At 55.5% G+C, this 25,657-nt stretch overlaps 3 protein-coding genes across 3 annotated transcripts; all 3 read right to left on the minus strand.

The window, feature by feature from the left end:
• Nucleotides 1–256: 256 nt before the first annotated feature.
• On the minus strand, nucleotides 257–9,227 carry MONBRDRAFT_37847 (uncharacterized protein; the record flags this gene model as incomplete). The annotated part of the gene is made up of 19 exons (XM_001747527.1): nucleotides 257–498; nucleotides 684–756; nucleotides 853–922; nucleotides 1,008–1,187; nucleotides 1,295–1,435; nucleotides 1,540–1,707; nucleotides 1,799–2,001; nucleotides 2,127–2,237; nucleotides 2,312–3,241; nucleotides 3,708–4,404; nucleotides 4,779–5,139; nucleotides 5,283–5,436; nucleotides 5,556–5,658; nucleotides 5,764–5,842; nucleotides 6,044–6,276; nucleotides 6,482–6,639; nucleotides 7,135–7,510; nucleotides 7,565–7,725; nucleotides 7,845–9,227. The coding sequence occupies 19 exons, from the start codon at nucleotides 9,225–9,227 to the stop codon at nucleotides 257–259; spliced, it is 5,823 nt and encodes a 1,940-aa protein (XP_001747579.1).
• A 187-nt stretch (nucleotides 9,228–9,414) lies between these two features.
• On the minus strand, nucleotides 9,415–23,485 carry MONBRDRAFT_21591 (uncharacterized protein; the record flags this gene model as incomplete). The annotated part of the gene is made up of 5 exons (XM_001747528.1): nucleotides 9,415–9,452; nucleotide 10,200; nucleotides 12,498–13,292; nucleotides 17,682–17,749; nucleotides 23,395–23,485. 5 exons carry the CDS (start codon nucleotides 23,483–23,485, stop codon nucleotides 9,415–9,417), a joined length of 993 nt encoding a protein of 330 aa, XP_001747580.1.
• A 272-nt stretch (nucleotides 23,486–23,757) lies between these two features.
• Nucleotides 23,758–25,062, minus strand: MONBRDRAFT_27072 (uncharacterized protein; the record flags this gene model as incomplete). The annotated part of the gene is given in 8 exon segments (XM_001747529.1): nucleotides 23,758–23,851; nucleotides 23,924–23,970; nucleotides 24,092–24,214; nucleotides 24,323–24,409; nucleotides 24,520–24,561; nucleotides 24,631–24,738; nucleotides 24,858–24,928; nucleotides 24,948–25,062. Coding segments are annotated over 8 exon segments (687 nt in total), but the record flags the coding sequence as incomplete, so codon positions are not given.
• Between the last annotated feature and the right edge of the window lie 595 nt (nucleotides 25,063–25,657).

Raw genomic sequence — 25,657 nt, forward strand, 5'->3', positions numbered from 1 at the left:
TCCACTATGCTCCGGTCGCTTTCCTTCGACCGCCTGTTCTCGGTCCGCCTCATCTTGGCTGGTTTAGCCTGCTTGCACCGCACCTACACAACAAAGTGTGGCGGCGCAGCCAAAGCAATCTCATCATTGGGCCCTACATCACAGCCTGCCGTTTTCCCCCAAACTCAAATCGATTAGTTGATAGTCGAACTGCCTTTCAGTCACAAGGCTGCAAACCACTCAACGCACACAGAATAGCCTCTGGTACATTGCAAAGCTATAAGGATGCGAGAGAGGCCGAATCTGGATGGTCATTCCCTTTGGAAGCAAGGCTGCTGTCAAGATCTTCCCCGTCCTCGTCTTCGCTGGCCAAGGGTACTGGAGGCGCCACTTGATCGGATGCATTCCCGCGGCGGCGAAACATTCCGAAGACGCCTGATCGCGATGTGCGAGTGTGCAGGTTTTCTTCCGAGCCACTCGCATGTTTTCCAAGGAAGAGCCTCCGCTTGTCTTTGCTCTCTATCCGAAGCAATACGCATGCGCACCCAAACCGTCATGTCCCGATGTGTGTATCCCGCCTGCTGACACACACACACCACACACACACACACACACACATCCCCCTCTCTCCGTCGCTTCCCCTCCTCTCTCTCTCCAGAGCGAGAGCGCGCGCTCGCAGCGCAAGCCAAGTAAATGGGACGTACTCGAGGATTTGGCTTTGTCGTGACGCCCCGAGTTGCTGTCCGATCGGAATAGTGACATCTTGTGGCCAATTGCCTACACACAGAAACACCAAGAGACAATTTCAACTGAATGCATCAGACCCGTTTCGCCCTGGCAACAGGAAACGACTAAGGCGATCCCGGCACGTACCTGTGCGAGGACGTGCCCGGAGACATCGGCCTTGTACTTGCGCAACATGTCGGTGGGCGTGCAGGTCTCGCTACGCAAGCACAACCACAGTTGAGCAAACTATCGCCACATTCCTTCCCGATCTTTTCGCCTTCAAACCTGCAGCTTCGACTGACTTGTGATACTCAAAAGTAGGGACAGACATGACAAAATTGTGAATGTCACCAATAGCACCGTCCGCCTTGAAGCTCACGCAAGCTTGCAGCGTGGGGATTTTTACAAACAGAAAGGTTGTGTTGCGCTCCGCGCGCTCACGCATGGCCTCAATGTTGTCCCGCAACCGCATGGCAGACATTCTGTTGCCCCAACACGCAAGCAACTCAGATTAGGGGTCAGCCACAGAAGAAAGGCATGCGTCAGGAGGGCATATCTGGTCAGGCGCGGGTCGCGGGCTTCCCCTCACTTGGTTCGTAGCTTTCGAAGCGAGCGAACATCCGAATCGGCACGCTCGCGCATTGACATGCGCCGACGGGATGGTGCTTCGGCTGCGCCCTTGTCCTTGTCTTCATCGATCGCGAAAAACCGTTCCACCTCTTTCACCAGCCTGATCAAAGTATGTCAGGATCGTGCCACGCACGGCCAAACCATGGTATCATGAGGCAGGCAAACACAGTGGACTAGAGTGGACAAGAATGGCCAATCACTCACCGGCCTGAGAGCTGCACCAGCAGTGGACAACAGTTTAGCTCAGTGTGCTCAACCACGGTGATGCCACCGACGGGCGCCGCTTGGCGAGTGTAGTAGCGCATCATTTGATTGCGGTCCACACATGCGGCACCATCTTTGCCCTGGTAGCGCCCAAGAATCACGGGGTACCTAGGCACACAAGTCAAATTATATCATGTCTTGCGCACTGGTAAACCTCAAGCGCATTTGTCTTAAACCATCATCATCGACCCCGACTCACCTCTCGTTGGGTAGGCCGTTGCGCACGGTGACATCGGCCACCTCGTACTGGGTCTCACCCGCACCATTGCTGTGTGATACACGGCTGTACGAAAGATGGCTGCTGTGACTCTCAGCGATCAAGTCAAAGGGTGCGTCTGACGTGCGCATTAGCCAAACCCAGTTATTAATCTCGCTCCGCAACACGCCCATGTGCTCCAGATCCTGTGGCAGATAAAGAGGTAGGTCTGAGCTCGAACAGCATGACCTTAGCCCTGCAGGCGTTGCAAGACCTTCAACTAGGCAAGCGCATGCTTCAGAAGTGTGTGCCTTTCAGGTCTGGGACACACCTGCGTGTAACTGAGCTCGCCCGGCACAAAAGCAGCCTCGCGCAGAGACGTCACCTTGATGCGCAGGTCACGCTTGGCCAATAACATCAGCCGCTTGGCCCGGCTCCACTCCTGTGTAGTCATGCCGGCCCGTCATACAAACCGTTACAAACCAGACGCTCGCCCGCAAGGACAGATGTACAGACCTCAGAAAGTCGCTTCATGTCGTTTGCGGTTGCGATGGCTGCAGTCCTCTCCGCAGTGTTAGTTCCGGCCACGTCGGATCCCTGGGCACGGCGTAGCAGCCAGGCTTCCCGCTCTAGCAAAACCAACCGACGCTGTAGTTGCCGGACGGACACTTGTCGACTATGTACCTGCTGGCCACGCTCCTCCAGCCCTTGATGCTGAAACTGGTTGATGTATTGGTGCGTTTCTTGACGATCCCGCACTTCCTGCTCCACATCGTCCTTGGCCAAGAGCAGCTCATACATGACATCCTGCAGCATGGCCCAATGCGCAGACGTGGTTTCCATCTTGATTTTATCGTGGTGAACGTGAATGGTGTCGTAGAGCTCCTCCTGTGTGTCAAATATGTCATCAAAACGTCCTTGTTGTAAGGTACGCAGGCGGCGTGCCTGCCGTCGTGACAGGCGTGCCGCTGCCACAGCATCGTGATAATACGTCACATTGACCGTACGAAGGAGGCATGGATGAACCACTCGCCACAACAGACCCTCCAAGTCCTCGTCGCTGGCATCAATCAGGAATCCCGGACGTTGCACCAAACTACGAGGTAGCCAAACTGGTCGGCGATGCTCATGCTGCACAGCAAAGTACTGAAGGTCCTCGTGGCGACCCTTGAGCGATTCTTTCATATCAAATCGACCCTGGCGATATGCCAAAGTATGATTGCGTTGCTCCATGACGCTGCGCTCCGCAGTTAACACGAGCTGGAGCGAAGTGCCTGTGACAGGGCCCTGGAGCCAGATTTGCGGTTTAACAAACTCAACCAAAAACTTGTGTTCCTCCGTATCCGACTCCAACTGAAGCGCAGCAAACGGGTCTGAGGTGGTCGTGGCATCTAGTGATGTAGCTGTGTCGTCCAGCAAAGTGATCGGCTGAAATGCAGTCGGTGACTGTTGCAGCAAACAAGCACCATGCACCGTGAGCATGCAACCTGGCATTCGTCGGCTTGTACATGCAGCAATACATGCAGCACGCGAGGGAACAGCAACTAACCAACGGACTATCCTGTGCCACCAGTTTTTCGAGGGCAGACTCAAGACTGGGCGTTGACGAACTGGAGGCTTGCCGAGTACGTCGTGGCGTGCCCTCGAGACCCTGTCCTTCCTCTCGCCCAGATGCCACGGTAATTGGGCGAAGAGCTTCGGGTGATAAGTCAAAGCGCAACAATCGCTGCTCCTTGTATGCGCGATAGATCGGCCCAAGAATCTATACAAGGACAATTACCACAAATGCCCGGATGCCCCAACAATTGAGTTGGACCCTAACAAGCATGCCTCGAGTGGCCAGCCGACAAAAGCTTCACGCAAAACAACAGAGCAATTGTTGGCCCAAAGCCCTTGTAAAACATCGACTGACCCTTTTGACGTTCCAATTCCACGACATGCGCATGTGAACCAGCTTCACCCACTGCACAAAGGCGTGGCCGTCCTCATTGAAATGCGTTTGAGGTTGAAGGACCACCTTGGGTTCCGGGTGAGAAGAGACGAGCTCGGCGTCATCCAAAAGCATGCCAATGTCAAACGTTCGCTGCGAAGTCGGACTTGGTGAGGTGGCACGACTACTCATGAGCTGCCGCAACAGAAGCGCCCGCGCTGCAGAAGGCGCTGGTTGTGATGCCGTTGACCCGGCATGCTTGATTTCCTCGGCTGTATCAGGCCGCATGCTTGTGGAAAAGGATCGCTGCAGAAGCTCTTGGGCACCCACGGCCTGGGACATGACCTGATAAAAGCATTCGTCCGAATAAGCATAGTGATACCAGGTCTCCTCGTCAAAGGTGAAGGCGTCGCCGTCCACACTGCAATCCACGGGTATGCCGGAAGCGTCGAGATCGGTCTGAGAAAGAGGCAGATCCAACACACGACGAATATATGTTGCCCGTGTGCGGCACACGGCAGTAGCTTTGCTCACGGAGTCGATCACCAGCTCTGGATTGTAGAGCGTGGTTGTTGGGTCATCGGCACGTTCCACTTGGTGGGATTCATTGCCCATCACGCACATGTGGCAGTGCGTCATTTGCGTCTCCGCGTGTGTGAGCACCCATTCTAGGCTCGGCCTATCCACACGTCATGGACACATATTAGTCAGTCGTGACAACGCGCCCCACCGGGTGTGAAGCGGGAGGGCAATGATGAGTGGGCGTCTGAGCGGGTTGGGGTCGGGGACGTGGGCCTTATTGACGTAATACATATGAACGCTTGTCTGCCGTGAGATCAGGGCAAAGAAAGTGCCAGAAGGTGACGACGCACCTTAGCTTGAGCGATCGCTCGTTGTTGTGACGCGATGGCAGTGCAAGATGGGCGTAGAGGCAGCGCAGATCCAAGTCATCCGTTTCTGCAAACACGCCTTGTTGGCGAGAGAATTGATTGTAGTAGAGCACACTGCCTCGTGGTGCGTGTACTTGCATTCGCACGATTCGAAGATGCTCACTCAGTAGCAACGGCCACGACGCATTGGGCAACAGGTAGCGCCTCGTACCGGCTTCGAAAGCGAAAGTCGCCGGCTTTGTTCACAGCCCATTCAGAAGCAGGCTTGAGCACGCCGCCTTTGGCAAACAAATTGCCCCGGACGACGGGCGATCCAAGCGTCCCCAGGCCCTCTTGCAGGCGCCGGCACCAATGCACGGTGCTCCCATACATCAGCAGAGCCGGTCCATCATGATCCTCCGGCGTGCTGTGCATGACAACATCCATGTCGAGGCGCTCAGATCTAAAGCCCTCCAGGACATCAAAGTGGGCAGGCGCTGACTGCACAGAAGCCGCTTCGCAACGATGGTGATCATCGGGATCATCTAAACATCAAGCCAAACGCCAGGATTTTGATTAAATGAAAACAGCTGCAAGAGCAGGATGTCAAGATGCAACAAACCAACATCACAACCTAGCACAACCGAAGCAACTGAAGCCAGCATTGACAGGCCAGACCCCCACGTACATGTGGCCAGCCAGTGCAGATAGATATCGAGACGCATGCCTCGCCACTCCATAAGCGGGGTTTGATCAAATTTGTTGTCACAATGGAGTATCATCTCCAGATTGCCGTTCCAGCCAAGCTGGGCATGATACCAATAGGCCGAGCAGGGTTGAACCTGCCGCCAAAGAAGGAGCGTACAGATCAAGACGAATGAGCCAAACACAGCCCGGCGCATGAGGCTGCGACAAGCGACAACGTCGTTGGAGTTGGGCGTAGATTCCACGCAGCTCATACCCGCATAATGAGGCGCTCGTCAAAGTTGGTTGGATCTTTGGTGAGGACGTTGATCATCTCAAATTCGCCAAGTGTCAGATCCAGGCTACCGTGACGCAAAAATCTGTTGCAAAAGTCGCAATAGGGTGAGCGTGCCATGAATAGAATGTCACAAAACCCAAGTGCAACCGCACGGTGTATCATGCACGCTAGAGCCAACAACACGCACCGAGCTCGATCAAACCAAGGCGTCGGTGGGGAAGGATCTACGCCGGAACCGATATCCAAGAGCTCGAAGACGACGCTGGCTCGAGCCACCAGTGCATCATAGCAACGAGACCATCCCAAGCGCAGGGCTGTACATCCCCGCCGCCACAACGCCAAGCGAGTACATATTTCCAGTCAGCCATGCCGGTTTTTTTGGTTTGTTTTTTCCCAGGTGTCGGCCAAGGAATGGTTGCGCTTTGGCTGGCAGTATGTCAAAAGAACGGGAAGGAAAGATGACTTACCATCGCCCGACACATCGAGAGCGTGATACAGCTTGGCGGGCGTGACGCTGCGTGCAAAGGTGACGGAGTCGCCCGTATCCAGCTGCAAATTAACGTTGTGGGCGGCATAGGGCCCAGGATTGGGCGAGATGATGGCAATCGTGCCATGGAGGGACATTGACTCAAACCGAAGTAGCGGAAGCCCTGCATCAGCCACCTTGACGGTCATGGTATTCATGTGCATGCCCACCTTCCTATTGAAAGACACATAGCAAGAAACGTATTCACGGGAGAGGGTGCCCAACAAGATAAAAGGATGGAGTCAGCTGGCCATCTGCAAGCTACGACATGTGCGAGCGTCTTTTACACAAGCCATCGGCAAATACGAGGCGAGGTCTCGCTGTGTGGCTGGGCACCGTTGTTCGAAAAGTCCCGCCACCCAAGCGAGACAAGACATACCTGACGGTACTGGTGCTGATCCCGGCAGTGTACTCTTTGTGCGTGCGAGGTCGATCTAACGTCTGAATGAGGTGTGCTAGTCCGCCGGGTGGGTTGAAGTCGAAGAGAGCAATGCGCAGGCCTTCGTAGGTTATAGTCATGTAGTTGAGTGGTGCGACCTGGAATGCCGTTGCCCAAATCAAGGACCATGAGATGCAAACAGACAAACAGCGCGCTTCAAGGCTGAGAGCCAGATTGACAGTGAATACTGCTTCAACTGCCATGCCCATCTCAGGAGTCTGCCACAGACCTTGCTCTGGCGCAAAGCCTGAACGAATAGTTCGCTAGTCTTTTGATGAAGCGCTGCATAAATGGCAGCAATGCGCTCCTCGCTCGCTTCACCTGCAGCCTACGAGGGACGGTCGTCAGCAAAGACAAGGATGCGTCATCTCCTCCATCAAGGGGACGACACATGCTGGTCCCAAACGTTGGCAATAGAGGAAGCGGATACCTTCATGGCTTGAATACGCTCCTCCAAGCTTTGCTCGCGCGATTCCTGTACAACCCAGCCCATGGTGGTCCATTGACAACGGGTGTTCATTGCGTACACATGTGCAACAGGACGCTCAGCCCCACTGATCTGCAAGCGGATGGTGGTTAACTTCAAAACGCACCTTCAGGTCCACTTCATCTAACCAGGTACGCCATGTGCGGTGGAGGCACCGCTCCAAGTCCTGAGCTGGAAACACGATGCGAACGGTCTGAAAGTCGAGCAGAACTGACAACCCTGACTCTGGTGAGGTTGGTGGCGCAGGGTTCTGAGTTGCAGAACCGGCATCTGCGGGCCTGGCAGCTGTACGAGCATGCTGCTGTGCGGCATTGACAGACTGCTTGATCCGCTCGAGGCCTACACCAACGTCAGTCTCATGGGGCGCGGTCAATGTAATCGTGTGCGCGGCTATTCGCCTGTGCGAATTCACATGCGGGGCCCAGGCGATCAGACCAGAATCAGCGAGCAGGATGGGGTGAAACAGGAATATGCAGAGTGCGCTGGAGGGATCAGTCTAGGGTTAGGCAAGCTGTTCCCCTCGCGTCGGCACGTACAGAACAGCCGTCGCGTCGACCGGACCAAAGACCAGATCCATTTCACTGGGCGAGTACAGCTTGTGTGATTGAGCTTTTGTGCGCAAGGTTTCCACAAATAGGGCTCGCTCGCGAGCCACGCCTGCCTGATCATGTGCCAGTGAAATGGACAAATTCTCCGCCTATGAAAAATGTATGGTGAGTCAAGAGTGCATCATGCATCAAACTTCAACAGGGGGGGGTACCAGCACCTGTCACACTTTCAAAAGCAGCTGCGAGGACACCAAATGCCCAACCGCACCTTGCCCAGCTGCAGATCGTCCAGGCGTAATTCTGCTCGGCCATTGACGAGGCAAGCCGGCTCAGCCTCGAGCTTTTGCAGCGCGCCCTGCACACTCAAGCCAAGCTGTGTAGTGCCTGCCTCCAGCACGACTTCGAAGCGCGCCAGTGGGCACGAAAAGAAACACTGGGCTGACATGTCTGCTTCAAGCGTCTTGCTGGATGGCATACGTTGTGGTGGACATGAACTTGGCGGTGAGGAGGCCGTACTACGAAATGAACGACCGATTTGTGCAGCCGTTGAGAGATACAGTTGTTGTCCCAAGGTCCAGTACAGGTAGGTTGGGCTAGCCTCGATGTGTAGGATGCCTTGCGCTAGAACACCGGACACTGCTGCCAGCGAGAGCAAGGGCTTGGAGTGGCGTGAGGTTTGCAGTCGTAGCTCTTGGAGCTGCAGGTGCGTGACCTGAGGTCCATCGGCCGTAACATGCAACAAAGCCAAGGAGGCCTCTACGTAGGCCGGGGGTAGCTTCGTGTTGCCGTAGACAGGCGCAACCTCAATTGCACAGGAGCAGTCACCCAACCGCACTTGAATGGTGCGATCAGCTGCAGGGATGGCTGTCGGCGCCGTGGGAGTAGATGAGCATGATGTTGTGACCGGTGCGTTGGTTGGCAGGCAATCCTCGCCCTGCTCACTCCTTGTTAGTTCTTCGGCAGCGCTCTTCTCGCGCTGGACAAGTTGATGCCAGTGCTGAAGGGTCTGAAGAGAGCGTCTGTCCAGGCGGATGTGGCTTTGTTCGCAGCGAACGCGGAGCGTAGATTTGCCACGACCACGGCCATCTACAAATGCCCAGTGCTGGAATTGACAGAGCTCCTGCATGGGAATGGCCAGAATCTCACTCTCAGCCAGGTGGGCTGTGGCTTGACCAGCCAGGGACAGGAGCCCCATCGCGTGTCGGCCGTGCCCTTGCTTGGAGCCGTTGAGCGTGAGGTCATGCGTTGCGACTGTCAAAACAGGCCCGTCATCTGCTGCAAGACACATGTCGACGCGGCGAAGCGAACAAGCCATGTCAAAGTCCGATTTGAGCCTTGTAACCAGACCGGAGGGGCGCGTAGTCGAGGGCATCGCCATCGCAGGTGCCTGCCGCGCCAGTGATGATCTTGAGAGGGTGGCGTCCGGGCTGGACCTTGAGTGCTGGGCCAGGATCAAGGCCGAAGCTAAAGCAGCAGCCTGAACAGGATCGGCGCTGAGACCCAACGCTGCTGCAGCAAGGTCACAGCTGACCTTGCTGGTGGTCATGTTGAGGCTGCATTTGACATCATCAACGTGAAGTCGGCCCACATGCTCGTCGTTAAGAGTGGCCGTGGCTGTGACGGGCTCGATCAGCTCAAATTCCAGTTGCATCGTGGCAGCCTGTGCATTGAAGCGCAGTGCGGCATTGATGGCCGTCTGAGCTCTGCCCTGAATCTGTCGCCCGTCTGGAGTGGCCGCTGTATATTGCCACGTTGGGGCTACGGTCACGGACACGTCTTGTGGTAGGTAGCGCGCCAGGCGTTCCATGGCAGCATGAACATCTAACAGCTCGTCCATTTCATCTGTTGAAGCGTGAGAAGCAGAGGATTGGGCGCTCTGGGACGAGTCGATCGAATTGGTTGACCGGGCACTCAGCACACTGGCACCAGCGTCAACGTCGGCGTCTCCATCGGCGTCAGTTTTAGTACTGGGCAACCGACGAGATGACGCCAACATGGCTGCGCTGCTGGAGCGACGAGACACTGCACTCATCTCAGGGGCCGCCAAATGGGTAACTTGGCACGCGATGGTACCGAAATTGAGCGCGGCTCGAGGCAAAGGAAACTGTGCTACGTTCAGGATGGCCCCGGCCGTCGTCAAGTGCAAACTTGAGCGAGTGTGATCGTCAGCTCGAATGATCATTAAAGACTCCAAGTCAAGAGTAGCGTCGATGCCATCCTCGCGCGTCGACCATTGCAGAAAAGCCAGGCGGACTTGTGTCTGCTTGCTACAGCCCCGTTGCTCCAGGTCGACACCACGCAGGGTCAGATTGATCAGCTACAATCCGGCATGGGTCGGTGGGGTCGAGGCAAGCAAATGCGTGAGTCAGAAGATCAGGATCTTGGCGGCTAAAGCAGCCGGCAGTCGAGGAAAAGAAGGTGGTGGGGGCTCAGGAGTGCAATATGGGGCGCCGTAATACCTTGGCGATACGCAGTGCTTGGGTACACAGCCACAAGGGAGGAAGCTGGGCTGTTGGCGAGCGGGACTTGGCCCGCGAGCCTGTCCTGCGTCGAACGACATGCAAGCCGTTGATGACGACATAGAGTCGCCGGCTCGTGATGGTGCAATCAAGCTCACTCAGACTCTACAATTCAAAGCCAAAGCCAGAGCCAAAGCCAAAGCCAAAGCCCAAGCCCGGTCCTGATGAGAGAGACGCTCACACGGACAACAAGAACAGCTGCAGGTGCCGGAGCCTTCGACTGCTGCGTCGGCAGGACCACATACAATCTGTAGCGAGGCAAAGTCGACCTTGAGGCGAGCAATGCGGCCCCAGGCACATGTTTCACAGCTCAATTCTCCGCCCACAAGTGAAACGAAATACCGTATCACCCCGAGGGCCAACCTATTTCGCGATTCGCGAGCGAATGCAATCAGCTCGGTGCTGGAAGGGTAGCTCTGACGCAGAGACCAGAGGCTAGAGGAAGAGAATTGTAGAAGACCAGCCAAAGGTGTGCCAAAAGCAAGGACTGCCACCAGCGGAACATACCAAGGCAAAAATGACCAGGCCACGACGGCAATGATGCCAACCGCAGAGCCCAGAGGCGACCAAGGGGGTTGATCGATCCAAGCGAGCACGAGCAGGGCCGTTGCCGCACCCGCCGCAAGCGGCAGAGTCCAACCGCGCATGACCACGATACGGATCGCGCACAAGGCCTCAATCAAGCCTACTTTAAACTGTGCCTATTCTGCATGCATTACTCGAGGTGCGCGCTTCACGCCAGCGCAACACCCTCCCATCGACGACGACGAGAGAGAGAGAGAGGCAATGAGCTGCGCACAGTTGAGAAAAAAAAAAAATCGACTTGGGATTAAAACAAGAGAGTGAAATTTCATTTTGAGGCCCGTTTTGCTGACGTTAACATCGCGTTAATCTGCTGCACAAACTTGGGGTGTATTGTCTTTAATCATCGTGAACCATCTGCATCTTCTTGATTTTTTGCTGCATGAGTGTGGTGCGTGCTTGGCAACCTGGCTTCGAGTTTGGGCAAAATGGCGGCGGCGACCAAGCGGCAACAGCAACAGCTGGTGGCCCTCTTTGACTTTTTGGATCAGGTATGGCAAGAGGGCATGATTAAGCTACTGCATGCGACTGCCAAGCCCTGTAACCTCATGGGCCTGAATTCTGACGAGCAGACACGGCAGGGCACCGTATCGTCGGCCCAGCTGCAGCAAGGTCTTCAAGTCTTGGGGCTGAGCCCCACCGAGGTGCGAAAGGTGTCCAGTCCGAGTGCCTTTGCACTTGCGCTCTGATTGGCCGTGCTGTATCACCGACCGGTGCTTTTGAGCCGCTTTTTTTTGGTCTCAAGCGATCCTCACAAATGTGTGTCGGCGGGTCTGGTCGGGCGGGGTCGGTGATTCTCAGCAAGCGGTAGAGCAATTGCTGGTCGGGGCAGACCGCAATGGAGATGGACGTCTTGATCGGGACGAGTTTGTGCAAGTACTGGCGCAACAGCTGGCGGAACCCAAAACAGACATGGCCCACGACGTCGGTACGCTCAGATCGCCGCACCCCTGGGACCATGGTGACCAACCCTCGGTCGAGCTTCCCCAGACTCATTTTTGCTGACCTTGACTCTCGTTGTGAATGGACCCAACGAAAGAACAATCGTTTCGCATGTTCGATGAGGATTTGCAGGGCTTCATCACCGAGGAAAACCTTGTGCATGTGAGTGCCGCCAATTTGTCTGCTTCTGGATTCACCTGCCTTGTGGCCAGACTCATGGTTGCGCGCTTTCAGATGCTGACGCAATATGGAAATGGCATGCCGAATGAGGAGGTTCAGGCCCTGTTGGCCATGGCCCCGCGCAACAGCGCAGGGCAAGTTGATTACAAGGGACTGGTGGCGGCGGTGCAACAAGCCGATGAGGCCATGACTCGCCCCATTTAACATCCAGGGGCAACCATTGTGCCGATCCTGCGAGCTGAGCTCGCGCGTCACTTCACTGTGACTTGGCCCTGGCCATGAGCAACCGTTGCGCTATGACGTGTCTTGTTTGTGATGTGAATTGAAAGTGGATTGAAACAGCGTATCACCAAATTTGACAAGTTGCCATCACTCAATTAGTTGGCGTAAGTGCAGACGCCCGTGCCAGAGATGGATTGGCAGGTGGCACCCGAGGGGCAACCACCGCTCGAGGGGTCGCAAATGAGAGCGCAGCGGGTGGGGCTGCTGGAGCCTGGCATTTCGAGGACGCACTCGGGGCGCGCCGTGGTGCCCGAGGGCACATTCGTGGGACAGGCCGAGGAGGTGGAGCATGAAGGCGAGCAGAAGCTGCCCGAGACGCCGGTGATCTGAATGGCCTGCTCACCCGAGTTGCAACCGTTGGGGTTGGGGTCTTCGTAGTCGTTCGAGGCCGCTGGGGCCACGACGCTCTTCTTGACCTCGGGGTAGGAGGCCTGCATGGTGATGCCGCACATGCCCTTCTTGTCGACGCCGCGCTTCAGGCGAATGTAGCCTTCCTCGCCCCACGACTTGCCCCACGAGTTCTTGACAATCCAGTAGTCGTCCGAGTAGCCGACAACGAGAACACCGTGGTCGAGGCTGGTGCCGCACTTGCCGTCAAAGACACCCGAGGTGTAATGCTGGAAGCCAGCCTGGTCGGCCTCAATGGCAACCGAGACGGGGCCGATCGAGACGGCAGCCGCGAGCTGGTCCTCGTGCTCCTTGGGGACGTTCCTGAAGCCGTGGATCTCGGCAGCATGCTTCTTCTCCTTTTCCGTGTTGCACTTGCCATCTTCGGCAGTGTAAGGGTAGTCCTCCTCAGTGTCGAGACCACCGTTGGCAATGACGTACTCGAAAGCGTAGTCCATCAGGCCACCGTTGCAGCCATGGTTGCCGTAGCGGGTGGAGCAGTCCATGAGCTGCTGCTCGGAAAGGGAGACGAGCTTGCCCGTGGCAATGGCGTGGGCGCCCTCAACCGAGCCGGTGGTGGAGAAGGACCAGCAGGAACCGCACTGGCCTTGGTTCTTAATCTCCGTGACAGCGTTCTTCTGGCGCCAGTCCACCTCCTGCAAAGGGGCCTCGGTAATCCAAACCTCGTTGCGAGGGCGGGTGACGTTCATGGGGAAGCGTTTGACGTAGGCGGAAAACTCGGCGGCGGTGAGGTCGGCAAACTGGGTGATGCCCATGGTGAACGAGCTGTTGCCGGCGTTGTGCGCCTCAATGACGCGCAAGTTCTCGAAGAAAATCTGGTAGCGCGAAGCCTCCTCCGCACCGGTGGCATATTCCTTGCCAAAGTCGCTCTTGAACTGTCGGCACACACAAACGCAAGCACTTGAATGAGGCTCTGTCGCAATGCCCCGTCGAACACAACTCACAGCCAGTCGATCACCACGACCCAAATACAAACAAACGAAAAAAACGACGCAAGTCGAAACCAAACACAGCCACAAAAAAAAGCATGCACCTCCAAACGCCACATCAAAATCAAGCCAAGTCGCTTACCTGCTCCCAGGAGCTCAGGGGCGCAGCCACGGCCACGGCAACCAAAACGGCGGCGAGAACAGCCCTCATCTCGTCGTTCTCTCGCGTCTGCGTCGAGTCCCAAACAGAAAGAAAAAAAAATGCTCTCAATCCCTCTTCAGTGTATGTGTGTGTCAGTCAGCGTCTCACTCTCCTTTTCCTTCTCCAACTTTCAACCCAGAGCAATAACTCTGTGCAAGTCTGAACTGTTGTAGGCCTTCTTTTCTCGCCATATTGATATGGAATTTGGGATAGATGTGAAATCTGACATTCAGTGGTGTTGTCTGACATTTGTGGATGACGACAACATCAAACTTCTTCTTCAACCACACACTCACACACACACACACACACACACTCTCTCTCTCTCTCTCTCATTTGACATCTTGGCACGATCTTGTGAAGGTGAGCGACATCATGATGCTGGCGGGTGGGAGGAAGTCGCATGGCTGCTCTGGTGGCTCTGCCGCGAGTGGGAGGCAGGGTTTCTGGTAGAGGCAAGGTCTTTGAGCTTGACTCGGGTGTTTCCCAGCCTCGAAGTTGTGAAGATCGAGCAAAAGCGACTGGAAACTGAACACGCACCCGCCTCGTGCAATGGCGGACACGCGGGACTGATGCAGGTGCAGGACTCAAGGATGGGCGCGGACGCGGAAGCCTTTGCCGATGGCAGCGAGGCCAATGGCGGCTTTGTAGGACGCTGGCTGGCCCGAAGGGTAAGCTGTGGACATCCGATTCCTCATCCAACCTATTGGAGTCCTCCCCACCCGGGCTGAGCTCACCATGTGGTCTTGATCACCTCTGCAGGGATGGGACATTGATGAAGTCTTTGCTTGTACGTCATTCCTCATCTGCCGCTACCACCAAGGCTTGCACGCAGTTTGGGCACCAGGGTGCTATGACTCAAAATCTGTCGCCTCTGCCCATAGACGAGACGGTCAAGATTGTGCGCGTGCGCGACTTTAAACTCGGCGTCTTGTATTACTCCTTTCAGATTGCCATCCTGCTCTATCTCATCATCTACGGTATCGTCATCAGCAAAGGTCAGTGCCCTCCCCCCCACACTCCCCTGCCCGTATATCGGGCTTGGCCTGGGTCAGACTCTGCTTATGTGCCCCGCCACTTTCAGGCTACCTGCGACTGGAACAAATTCAAACGGGCAGCATTGTCCTCAACACCGAGGAACCGGCCAACCGCTCCTTGCCCGTGGACATTCCCTACTGTTGCGATGGTACGCTCGGCCTGGATTAGGCTTGAAGAAGGCTCGGATGGAGCAAAAACGGTTCCAGTGCCCCCTCGCGCGAGTTGTTGCATCTACTGACTTTGGTTCTCCTCTTTCACACGCCTAGACAATAATCCGTGCTCGACCAACAACACCTTGCTGCCCTGCCTTTATTGGGACCAGTACCAAGCCGAGGTCTGCGTTTGATTTTGCAGCAAATTCGTCGCCCATCGACCCAAGCACATGTCTCTTGTCTCACGCCTGCCAACGTCCGGACAGTACCCTGTCGGCAAGGAATACTCGGCTGCCATCACGAGTCGCCTCAGCGTCTACTCGCAAGTTGCCAACTGCTCAGACGACCAGTTCTTTGCTGATTGCTCGTAGGTCTCGCATCGAGCTGGTCCCCAATGCACCGGCTTTTTGCCCCTGCCATGCTCCTTTTTCCGTTTTGTCGGGCCTCTGATGCCAGTGGATGCGTGCCATGCACACTGACATTCTGTGTCTCCTCTTCAAACGCTCGGGCACACAGCTACGAGCCATCGCTGAGTGCAGCAAAAAATGCCGGCAATTCCTATTTTGTGGCTGCGGCTGAGCAGTTTACTTTGCGCATCCGCCACGGCGTCCGAGGCAGCGTCGTTAACCGGTGCGCTTTCAGAATCGCCCCATGTCTCGGCCAAACCCCCCTACGCTGACGCTGCTGCTTCGCTTTGAAACAGGGTGGGAACCAACACGGGTACTGATACCATGTCAGGCAAACTGGGAGACTTGCGCCACTGGCCAGATGACACGCCGTTTGCAGGTGTCAGCCAAAATGAAACTCGCACGGTCTGTTGCATCTGGCGCGCTTGTGGCTGGGCGATGGGGCCCAGGCGGTCGCAACCATCTACCCGTCTCCTTTTGACACTTATCGTCGTCTGCCGTGCACCCCCGGCACTCGCTCGATCGCTTGAGCACAGGGTGACATTGTCACATTCAAAGAGCTGCTGCAGGCTTCGGGCTTGACCATGGAAGACCTAACAGCAACCGGTGACAGCGTGCGCTATGACGGCATCAATATCATCGTCTTTATCAAGTAAGATACTGCTGGGGAAGCAGGGAAGCGGGGTCGCAGCTTTGCACAGTCATGAACGCCTGAATCCAGAATCCAGGACCCACTCACATGCACCTGCACTGGACTTCCGCTCAGGTATTCGATGGTGGGTCGCAATCATCTGCGCTACACGTACGAGCCCCGAGCCTTGAGCGACGCCGAATTCAAGGTGGAGGAAGTCATTCACAATGGCACCACCCGCACAATCTTCAATCGGTAGATGCCCGCGCTCACCGTGCCGCTGCCCACTTGTACACGCACCCTCACACATTTAAGACACCTGCACACACACGTGAATGCCCACTCTGAAATTAATCAACTACATGATGCCTGGCCTCCCCAAAGGCACGGTGTTCGCTTCCTTTTCGTGCAAATTGGCGAAATTGGCGAGTTTGACTTTTTGGTCCTGATGACCACATTGGTCACTGGTCTGGCACTGTTGGCCGTGGGTATGTCCTGTTTTTTGTTTTTTTTTGTTTTTTGTTTTTTTGTTTTGTTTTTTTGTGCTCGAGCGCCGCCAGGTCAAAGTGCGGGTCAGACAACCAAGGCGTGGTGGGGATGAGCAATAAAGCGCTCCTGCAAGCCCATCTCATCGGGCCGTCTCTGACTCCCTCATCTAGCCACAACCATCACCAACCTGCTGATGACCATGATCATGGTAGGATGTCCAAGCCCGCTTTTCCGCTTTACTGCAATGCCTCCCTCCAGTCTCAACTTGCTCTGACACATCAGCCGCTGACTCCTTTTGCCCTTGACCCTTGCCGTTTCTTCCCTCCTTCCATGTCAGCCCATGCGCAAGGTGTATCAAAAGCACAAATATGAGATTACAGAAGATTTCTCGTACTGGCGCGCCATGTCTCAAGCAGACGCTGAGCAACGCATGGATAGTTTGAACGACCGTTAGTCCTTACTTGGCGTCATGAGCTCTATGGGCCACTTGTACCCTACCCCCGGACTCGTTTGTGCCACCCTTGTTCGGATTCAGACAACCTCAAACGCCTCCCCTCATGGCTCACATCTTGCTCGACAATTATTTTTGTTCCTAGGACCCAGCACGACTAGCTTTCACACCTTGGCCACGGATACGCATACGACGTCTTCCGAGACATGAGGTCCAATGTGCTCGTTGCGCCACACATGTGTCGGTGGACATGTTGTTTGGGCCGCTGTCTGGGCCGGCTTGGTTATTGTATGCACGATTTGCAAGGTTGTTGTGGCCTCGTGTACAAGATCAATCAACGATCAATTTCCATCTCCAGCAACCGTCGCAAGCACGAGATCAGTGTTTCGCATCATGACATGATGTAGATGTGTGATAGCGAACTTCGCCTTGATCAAGGCATGTCTCTACTGAGCTCACACCCAAAAAATTAACAAAATTAAATAATTAATGCTCGCCATCGTCAGAGTCGGCTTCAGAATCTGCCGGCTCGGCCAGCTGGGCCAGCACTAAGGCACGAAGAAAAGCATCGCCATCGTCACTGCCACCATCGCTGGCATCATGGTCATTTGCCTCTCCGTCTTCACTGCTGTCACTGTCAGTACCCAGCGCGTGGGGTCCGAAAGCAGCTGCTCGGTCTTGGTCTTCATCGCTGCTCTCCTCCTCTTGATCGGAAGAGGACAGCCCCTCGTGTTCTGGCCCCTCTGTGGCCATGATCCAACGTTGCAAGCGATCCAGGTGCTGCTGAAGCTCGGGATCTTCCCAGTCAACACCCGAATTGTAGCAGAAAAGCTCAAAGCGTTGTGCGGAGGTGGTGACAGGCAAGGCAGCATCCTCAAGTCGCGGGGCTTCACCGCGAGGTGGCAGCGGAAAGCTGGCTCGCAGAGTCCAAGCTGACTCGAGTAAAAAACCCCATGTATCCCTTTGCATTACAGGTTAAACCAAGGGTGAGTTTGCATGCACGAGTTGGAGGGGGAGATCGAGATTTGGGCAGGACATGAGACATCCAGGCCTATGTACGGTGCTCAACAGAGCAACAATGGCAACGCCCAGGATTCGTGTGCACACAACAGCGGGCGTATCAAAAGAGTGGAGCAACAAGAGGGGAGTTGCACCTACGGATCGCGTCGAACGTAATTGTTTGGGAAGATGTGGATTCGCACGCAGCTCCCGGGGTGTGACTGGTACCAGGTGGGGCGACTTAGTGGCTCCGAGAAGCGCCAGCGAAATGCCAGCCCTGGGTGACCTGGCGCTTCACACCAAGCAGATGATCAGCACGCTGTGTGAGTCTGGGCAGACCGAATGCAGATTATGGGCCACGCTCATGACGTCGTGGTGAGAGCAAGGGGCGCGAGCCTGGACGTGCTCTGTGCAGCGTGCACTCACCATGCATTCGATGGTCGTGGCCAAAGGTGATGATGCGACAGGGCTCATTGTTCCACCAGGGATCATTGGCAATCCAGTCGTCGCCTGCCGCTGCCTTGAAGCGAAAGCTCCATTGAAAAGAGCAGAGCTCGTCCTCGGTCAGCCAACAGCGCCGACTGTCCGCCACTGACTCGCGCAGGGCTTCATAAGCTTGTCCTTGCTCCAACAACGTACGGGCTCGAGATGAGACATGCACCTAAAAAAACATCAAGCGGTGAGTGGCCCATGCAGCAGGCAGCAGGCGTTTGCTGGCATGTGGGGCTTGGAGCACGGCAGCAGACCACTCGCCTTGTCGGCCCATATTCGCAGACAGTGCGCCCGCCAGAGCAAGGGTGTTTCTGCCAGGCTTTTCCAGCGCGAGGAAACCTAGCCGTGTCGCGGACATGTCGAAAGAGAAAAAAGGCATCAGGCTCCATCGCCAGACAGGCTCAGATGGAGGAAGAAAAAGGCCGTGAGAAAGACAAACTCACCTGCCGCATGCGAGCAAGGGATGGGTAATCCAGACGACGCAACACATTCAAGGCGACATCTTCGGGAAGTGAAGCCAGAATGTCGAAGCGTGTCTCCGTTGAGGAACGTCGCAGCGACGCCATCCCAATTGATCGGGACTTTACCCTGTAGCAATGACCAGTACACCACCTCTCCCCTGCCCATGACCAAGCCCCGTCAGAGCATCCAAAACACTCGAACACGCACAGGCACACAGGCACGGGCACACAAGCACACACACAGGCACAGGCACACACACGGCCAGGTCGCGCAAGACGCGAGAGAGAGAGAGAGAGAGAGAGATAGCAAATCCAAACAAAACGCTTCAACACACGTAAGCTGGTGTAGTAACATCAACTGCATTTATCCGTACTCTATCGTCGATAACTCATACACGGAACATTATCAAATCTACAACAACCCTCACTTTTTATTCAATAATATCGTGATACGTGCTCTGCTGCTGACAATAATGTCAGATAAACTAGCCGTTGCCGTGTCGCCGGGCGACGCGAGCTTCGGGCAACAACCCGGGCGGGGCAGGAGCGGACAGAAAACTGCTGCTGTGAGTGGTGGCAAGGGCTCGGGTGTGAAGCAATGGCTTGGTCATTGAGACCCTTGTGTGCACAAGTCGGCAACCACATGATCATGGCCGCTTCCTGAGCCAACACGCATGCACATGTGGCCACTTTCTTGTGAACCGGGTGCAAACTTGATCAGTCCAATGGGTTGCTCGTCTCACAACGGCTGTGCCCAGCGCAGCCCACAGCAACGGTTGGCCGCCCCCGTTCATTGTCACCTGCACCACCTGGCCACCCGACCATGGGCTCAGCAAAGTGTAATAAGGGCCGTCCTTGGCGTGGGTTGCCCCTGCACTCCCTCTCCATGCCGTCACCACTACATGATGGCAAGGGTCAAGGGGATCACCTCTGGACACCAGTGCCGCTACTGCTCCCCTTCACCCGCTGCCCCTGACGTTTACTCCGCGCGTCTCCAGGCAGCATTTTTTTGCCAGGCACGCCCCCGACCACCATCGGCTCGAGATAGCAGGCTGCCTCAACCTTGATTGATCTTCCCGAGCAGCATGATGCGAACGCTACTTTGGGCTTTGGCCTTGGCCACCCTGGTCGCTTTGGGCCAAACCAAGGCACAAAACGACGTGTACTTTCTCATTCAGGAGCAAAGCGATGCGACCGTGTTCAAGCAACAGATTGAGGATATCCTGAAGTCTCTCATTCTCTACGATGAGTTTTATACCACCGGTGACTTTGAGGTGGTTATTCTGCAGAAGGGCATTGGCATGCCCTTGTTGCGTGCCCCCATCGATGCGGCCATTGCACAGCTGCCCCTCCTCACCATGATTGAAACAAGCGATGGAGAGCTTGGTGACCTTCTCAACACCGCCAACGCTCAAAAGGCTGGCAACGCCGACCCGGCCGTAGCGGTTATTGTTGGGGTCGAGCCCTTTGAGGAACTGGATGCTCTCAACGCCTTTGCCGCTGCCAACGCCTTTCTCAATTTCGACCAAGTCTTGCTGTGGGATATCGCTGTTACAAGGAACGAGGCTCTTTTGCTTCAGCTGGAATACTTGGTCGACTCCCTGAAGCTGGCTGGCTGCTGTATTACTACAGTCACTGGCAATGCCTGGAACAAGGTGGCGCAATACATCAGCGCCTCGGAATGCCCCAGGTTAGCATCTGTACCGGTCGGCTAGTCCGCTGGTTTGAAAATCAGCCCGTCTTTGCTGATCGACTCGCCTCACTCTAACTCTGGCATTTTTTTGCACAACATTTGCCATTGCTCCCCGTAGCGACTCGCTGTCAACTACAATGCTGCCAGCCACCACAGAGGATGACACCACGACTGCATCTGCTTCCACCACCACCACCACCACCACACCCTCTTCATCGTCAACTGCTTTGACCACCCTCTCCACCAGCACCACACCCGTAAATGGCCCTGGATGTCCTACCCTAGCAGAGGAATGCCGTTGCAAACCCAACGCCGGAGCTGTGTACTTTCGCAATGACAATGGGTGCTTTGTCGAGTGCCGCTGCCGATCTCTGGAAGAGATTGCGGAACAAGGCAACGTACGCAGTATCGACGAGATCTATCCACCTGCCCCGACCACGACGCGCCGTCCCGTCATCACCACCACCACGTCGACGACCGCCTCTTCGAGCATGGTCACCCCTCCCAATGGCGCCGGATGCCCGACACTAGAGGACAATTGCAACTGCAAGCCAAACGCCGGCGCCGTCTTCTTTCGAGGCTATGATGGCTGCTTTGCCGAGTGTCGCTGCCGATCTCTGGAAGAGATTGCGGAACAAGGCAACGTGCGCAGTATTGATGAGATCTACCCGCCTGCCACCAGCCGACCTGGTATTCCCGTAACTCGCAGCTCTTCCGTTGGAAACCCGTCGGTCACCACCACTACTACCACCGTGCGAGTGCCCGTCACGACGACAACAACGCCTCTGCCCGGCTGCGGCATGCCCAACCCGTTGTTTTCTCGTTTGTTCGCGGACAACTATGCTCTGGTGGCCGTGGGCAACTTCACTCAGCGTTTGGTAGATGTTGACGTTGACTTGGGTTGGTCGATTGCCGATGAGCGCGATCCGTCCATCCGCCGCGCCACCCTCCATCAGCTACCTGCCATCTCAGACTTGGATTTTCGTACGCTGTGCTTCCGTGCGTGTGAGGAAGACCTCGTGTGCACGGCCGTGACGTTTGGCGTGGGACCTACCAGCTGGCTTGAATGTCGTCTGCATGACCTGATCGCAGCGCAAGCCGATGGCGACCTTATGCCCACAACCAACTGCACTTACTCATTCCGTCGTGACACGCTGCCTCGCGCGTCTCCATACGCGCGTGATCCCTCATCCCCCTATTATCTCGAGCCGACCACATCCACATCCACTTCCACTTCCACTTCGTCCTCCACATCCAGTTCTTCTTCCTCGTCTACTTCTAGTTCAACATCAACCTCTACGTCCACGTCTACATCAACCTCCTCGTCCTCCTCCTCCTCCTCATCTTCATCATCATCATCATCATCGTCCACCTCTTCTTCCTCGTCTACCTCTTCGTCTACGTCAACCAGTACCTCCACTTCCTCGTCTACCTCTTCGTCTTCCTCCTCTTCTTCCTCCTCTTCTTCCTCTACCTCAACCAGCACTTCCTCCTCTTCTTCAACCTCCTCATCATCCTCCACCTCAACCTCAACCTCAACCTCAACTTCCACCACAACTGACCCATTGGCATGGACCGGATTTGCATCGCCAATTTTGGGCAACCTCAACGGTGTACCCCAGCCGATGCGCTTTGCGTCAGCCTTCCCCACCACAAGCCCAAATCTTCTTCTGATTGAGGATGCCACCGACGCGGAAGAATGTCGCGACTTTTGTCTCGGCTGGACCCGGTGCCAGGGCGTTTTTGTGTGGGCCCGTGGGCCCTCCGACTTCCAATGCCGTTACGTCAACGCCACCAACGACACAATTCCCACCTCGTTGCCCTCGTTGTCATATCGTAAGCTCGAGAGTAATGACACGTGGACAGCAACTGCCTTCACGCCCTTGGCCCCAGGCGAGCTCTTTCTTTCCGCCCTGAGCTCGTCGTCCATTATCTACGTAACCACGTTGACAAGCGGCGATGCTCAGCAGTGTTTTGATGTTGCCAAGCAGTTTCAAGCTGCCCAGGGTGGCGTCTTTGACGCGACTGGCACCTGCCGTGTTCTTAGTACCATTGACTACGACCAGGTCCTGCCCGGGGTCAACGGCGTGCAATCATTTGAGATCAGCCGCCTCGCGTAAAGGCACGTTTTGTTTGTTTGATGACCTTGTTCGCTCTTTGCGCGTGTTGTTGCGTGACTATTCTATACAGCCCATGCTGGCCTGGGCACTGCCAGTTTGACGTAATTGGATTCATGTCTTTATTCTGGCTTCTTGAACAGCGAATTGCTGCTGGGGAATCATGAAGGACTGCCACATTAAGTGAATTTTCATCAAATCTGATCTCGAATAGGCAAGGCTTTCTTTCAAATAACTGACAGCTGCGACATGGATAGGACTGTCGATTCAATTCCCGGTCCAGGTTGCCCCCTTCTTGCAGATATGCAAAAAAAAAAATGTAATATGATCATCACCTTGCTCTAGTCCTGGATACCTTGAGCCGTCCAAGGGATGACATCGCCGGCATTGACGGGTACAACCTGTGGCAGCCCCGCACACGTGTCAGTCAAAATGCCTGCTGCACCGCAACCCGGAACTAGCGCACATGTCGAGCAATCATAAACAAACCTTGCTCTGACCAAAGGCATACTCCAGGGGCACGGTTTGTGGCTGACGCAAGAGTGTCACAGTGCCGGTGTTGCGAGGAAGACCATAAAACGTCGATCCATTGCGACTGACAAAATTCTGCAAGCACGACACAGCAGTGAGCAAGAGGAGCGAGAGAAAGGACGAGGGGAAGGGGGCAGACCGCAACCGTACATCGAGCAACTCGAGGCAGCCCAGCTGGTCAAACACCATGGCGTAAAGTTCCAACGCCAAAGGCATGGTAAAGCAACCGGCGCTGCAACACGCTATAGTAGGAAGGGGTCACAGGTGAGCACCTGATGTAAAGGCTCGGGTTGAGGACGAAGAAGGCACAAACGCCGAAACGCCGTTGGGCCCTTGAGGACTAGGTGCAGGTTGCGCCTCGGCAGGAACTGAGAGCACCCCGGGAAAGAAGGAACAAAGGGCATACAAGCTTGTTTGCGCTCAACAGCGTGCGGCGCACTGTCGGTGCCCATGAAGAACTTGGGTGAGCCGGAACGGACGGCATCGAGCAAAGCCTGACGGTCGTCTTCCGTCTTGAGCACGGGGAGGCAGTACTGTTGTGGGTCACATCCCGGAGCGAGGGAACAAGGCAGTGCAAAGCATCAGCGACACGGATGGAGGGTTGGAAAAATGTAGCGCTACGGCGGAAGTGACGATGTCAACGCGAGCTGGCTCTCCAAGAATGGTCAGGCCTCACCTTGTGTGGGCGCAAACCCTTGTCAAAGAGGGCGTTGCGATTATACAAGAGGTGTTGGCAGGTGATGGTGGCTGCCACGTTGGGGCCTTGACTCCTGCCGACACGACGAAGAAAGGGGATGAGCGACATGACGGTGACAAGCCAACCCGAGCAATGCGGTACTTACGTGACAAACTCGACCGCCTTGCGCGTGGTCACGTGCTCCATCACCACCTGGATGAATTCAAAATAAATGCACAGCAACAGGATGCACACGTGCAGACAGGGATGACTGCGCATCCACAAGCTTGAAATCATCCCAAGTGCAAGACGCCTCGACATGCAATCGGCTAACCTTGAGGGAGGGATGAGCAGCCACCAGAGGTCGTAGATGGCGGTCAATGAAGACGGCTTCGCGATCAAAGAGGTCGATGTCTGGTGTCGTCACTTCCGAGTGGACCAAAAGGGGGAGGCCAACCTGGCCATCAAACAAGGTCGAGGTAGAAACCGCGCGATGTCAAGATGCCAGTGTACAAAGGGTGAAGAATGGCGGCGGCCACCAGCACCAAGGGCTTCGAGCACCGACCTCAGCCATGGCAGCAAGAGCAGGACTGCACTTGGCAATATCGGTGACGCCCGAGTCGCTGTTGGTGGTGGCACCAGCCGGGTACAGCTAATCAAGGAGGTTGAACTTCTTTTGAGCAAGGTCTCTCAGCCCGAAGAAGTGCACACGAAAGAAGAGCAAGGCGCCACTAGCCGCGGGGCGAAGCATCTATCGTATACCTTGACTGCGTAGATATGACCTGAAGCCTTGGCTTTGTGGATCTGTGCAAGCACGTCGGTGAGCATGAGAAAGGTGGATGGCATAGAGAAACTGATAGGAGCATGTCTCACCTCATCAGCAGTGGTATTGTCAGTCAGGTAGAGGGTCATGAGTGGGACAAAGTCAGGACGGCCACCGGCGTGAGCCGCCGCTAGGACACGCTCGCGATATGCAAGCGCCTATTAGATGAGAGCGCAAGGGATGAGCTTATGCCGTCATCGAGCGAGCTAACCCGCTTCAATCCCACAATGCTGGATCACAACATGCGTTACTTTCAATGGCTGGCCTTGACGCTTACCTGTTCCGTGTTGACCACGGGAGGGACAAGGTTTGGCATGATGATGGCCCGGCGCACACCAGGTGTCAGCACTGTTGAAGACACGGGTACCCGAAGATGGCACAAAACAGTTAGAAACGGATGCAAGCGCGGGGGAGGCAGCGCCAAGGAGAGGCACTGCGAGGGCGAGGTAAGAACGCACGGTGCCCAAGCGAGGCAAGGCCATCGCCATCGCGAAGATGCAGATGAAGATCGTCGGCGGCGCCAACAACAATGGCCTCTGTGTGGTGGTAACCATTGCAGGAAAAGTGGGCCGGCAGGTTATGGCGTGAGGTGGGAAACAAGAGGGAGGTAGCCGCTGGCTTGATGGGGATGCGGAGCAAGGAAAGAGGAAAGGGGGAGGGGGGCACTTGGACCGGTGGGGGTAGTGGTGTCAGCCATGCTGATGACGATGGTCGGGTGCAAATGGGGCACGAGAGATAAAATGCCATCCCATCCGATCTGTCTGACAATAACATCTTGCACAACCTCCTCAGATGGTCATGTGCACGACAAGGCGTTCGCGTCTTTCAAGCATCACTCCTGTGCGTTTTGTTTTTGTGAGTGTGTTGCTGTGTTTGAGTGTGTGGTGTTTGTGTTGTTGGTGTTCTTATGGGAGAGAACGAAAAGTCAAGGAGAGAAAGAGAAGTTTTTGAGAAAGGTTTTATATTCCATCCGTTACTTGATTTACACAACCATAATGCTCTTCATTGCAAAGCAATCAAGAGCTGGTGCAGAAAAAATGAGAGGGGGGGGGGGGGGGGGGTAATTTAAAAACACTT

The sequence above is a fragment of the Monosiga brevicollis genome, genomic scaffold (assembly GCF_000002865.3).
Source record: "Monosiga brevicollis MX1 MONBRscaffold_17 genomic scaffold, whole genome shotgun sequence".
NCBI classification, from domain to species: domain Eukaryota; class Choanoflagellata; order Craspedida; family Salpingoecidae; genus Monosiga; species Monosiga brevicollis.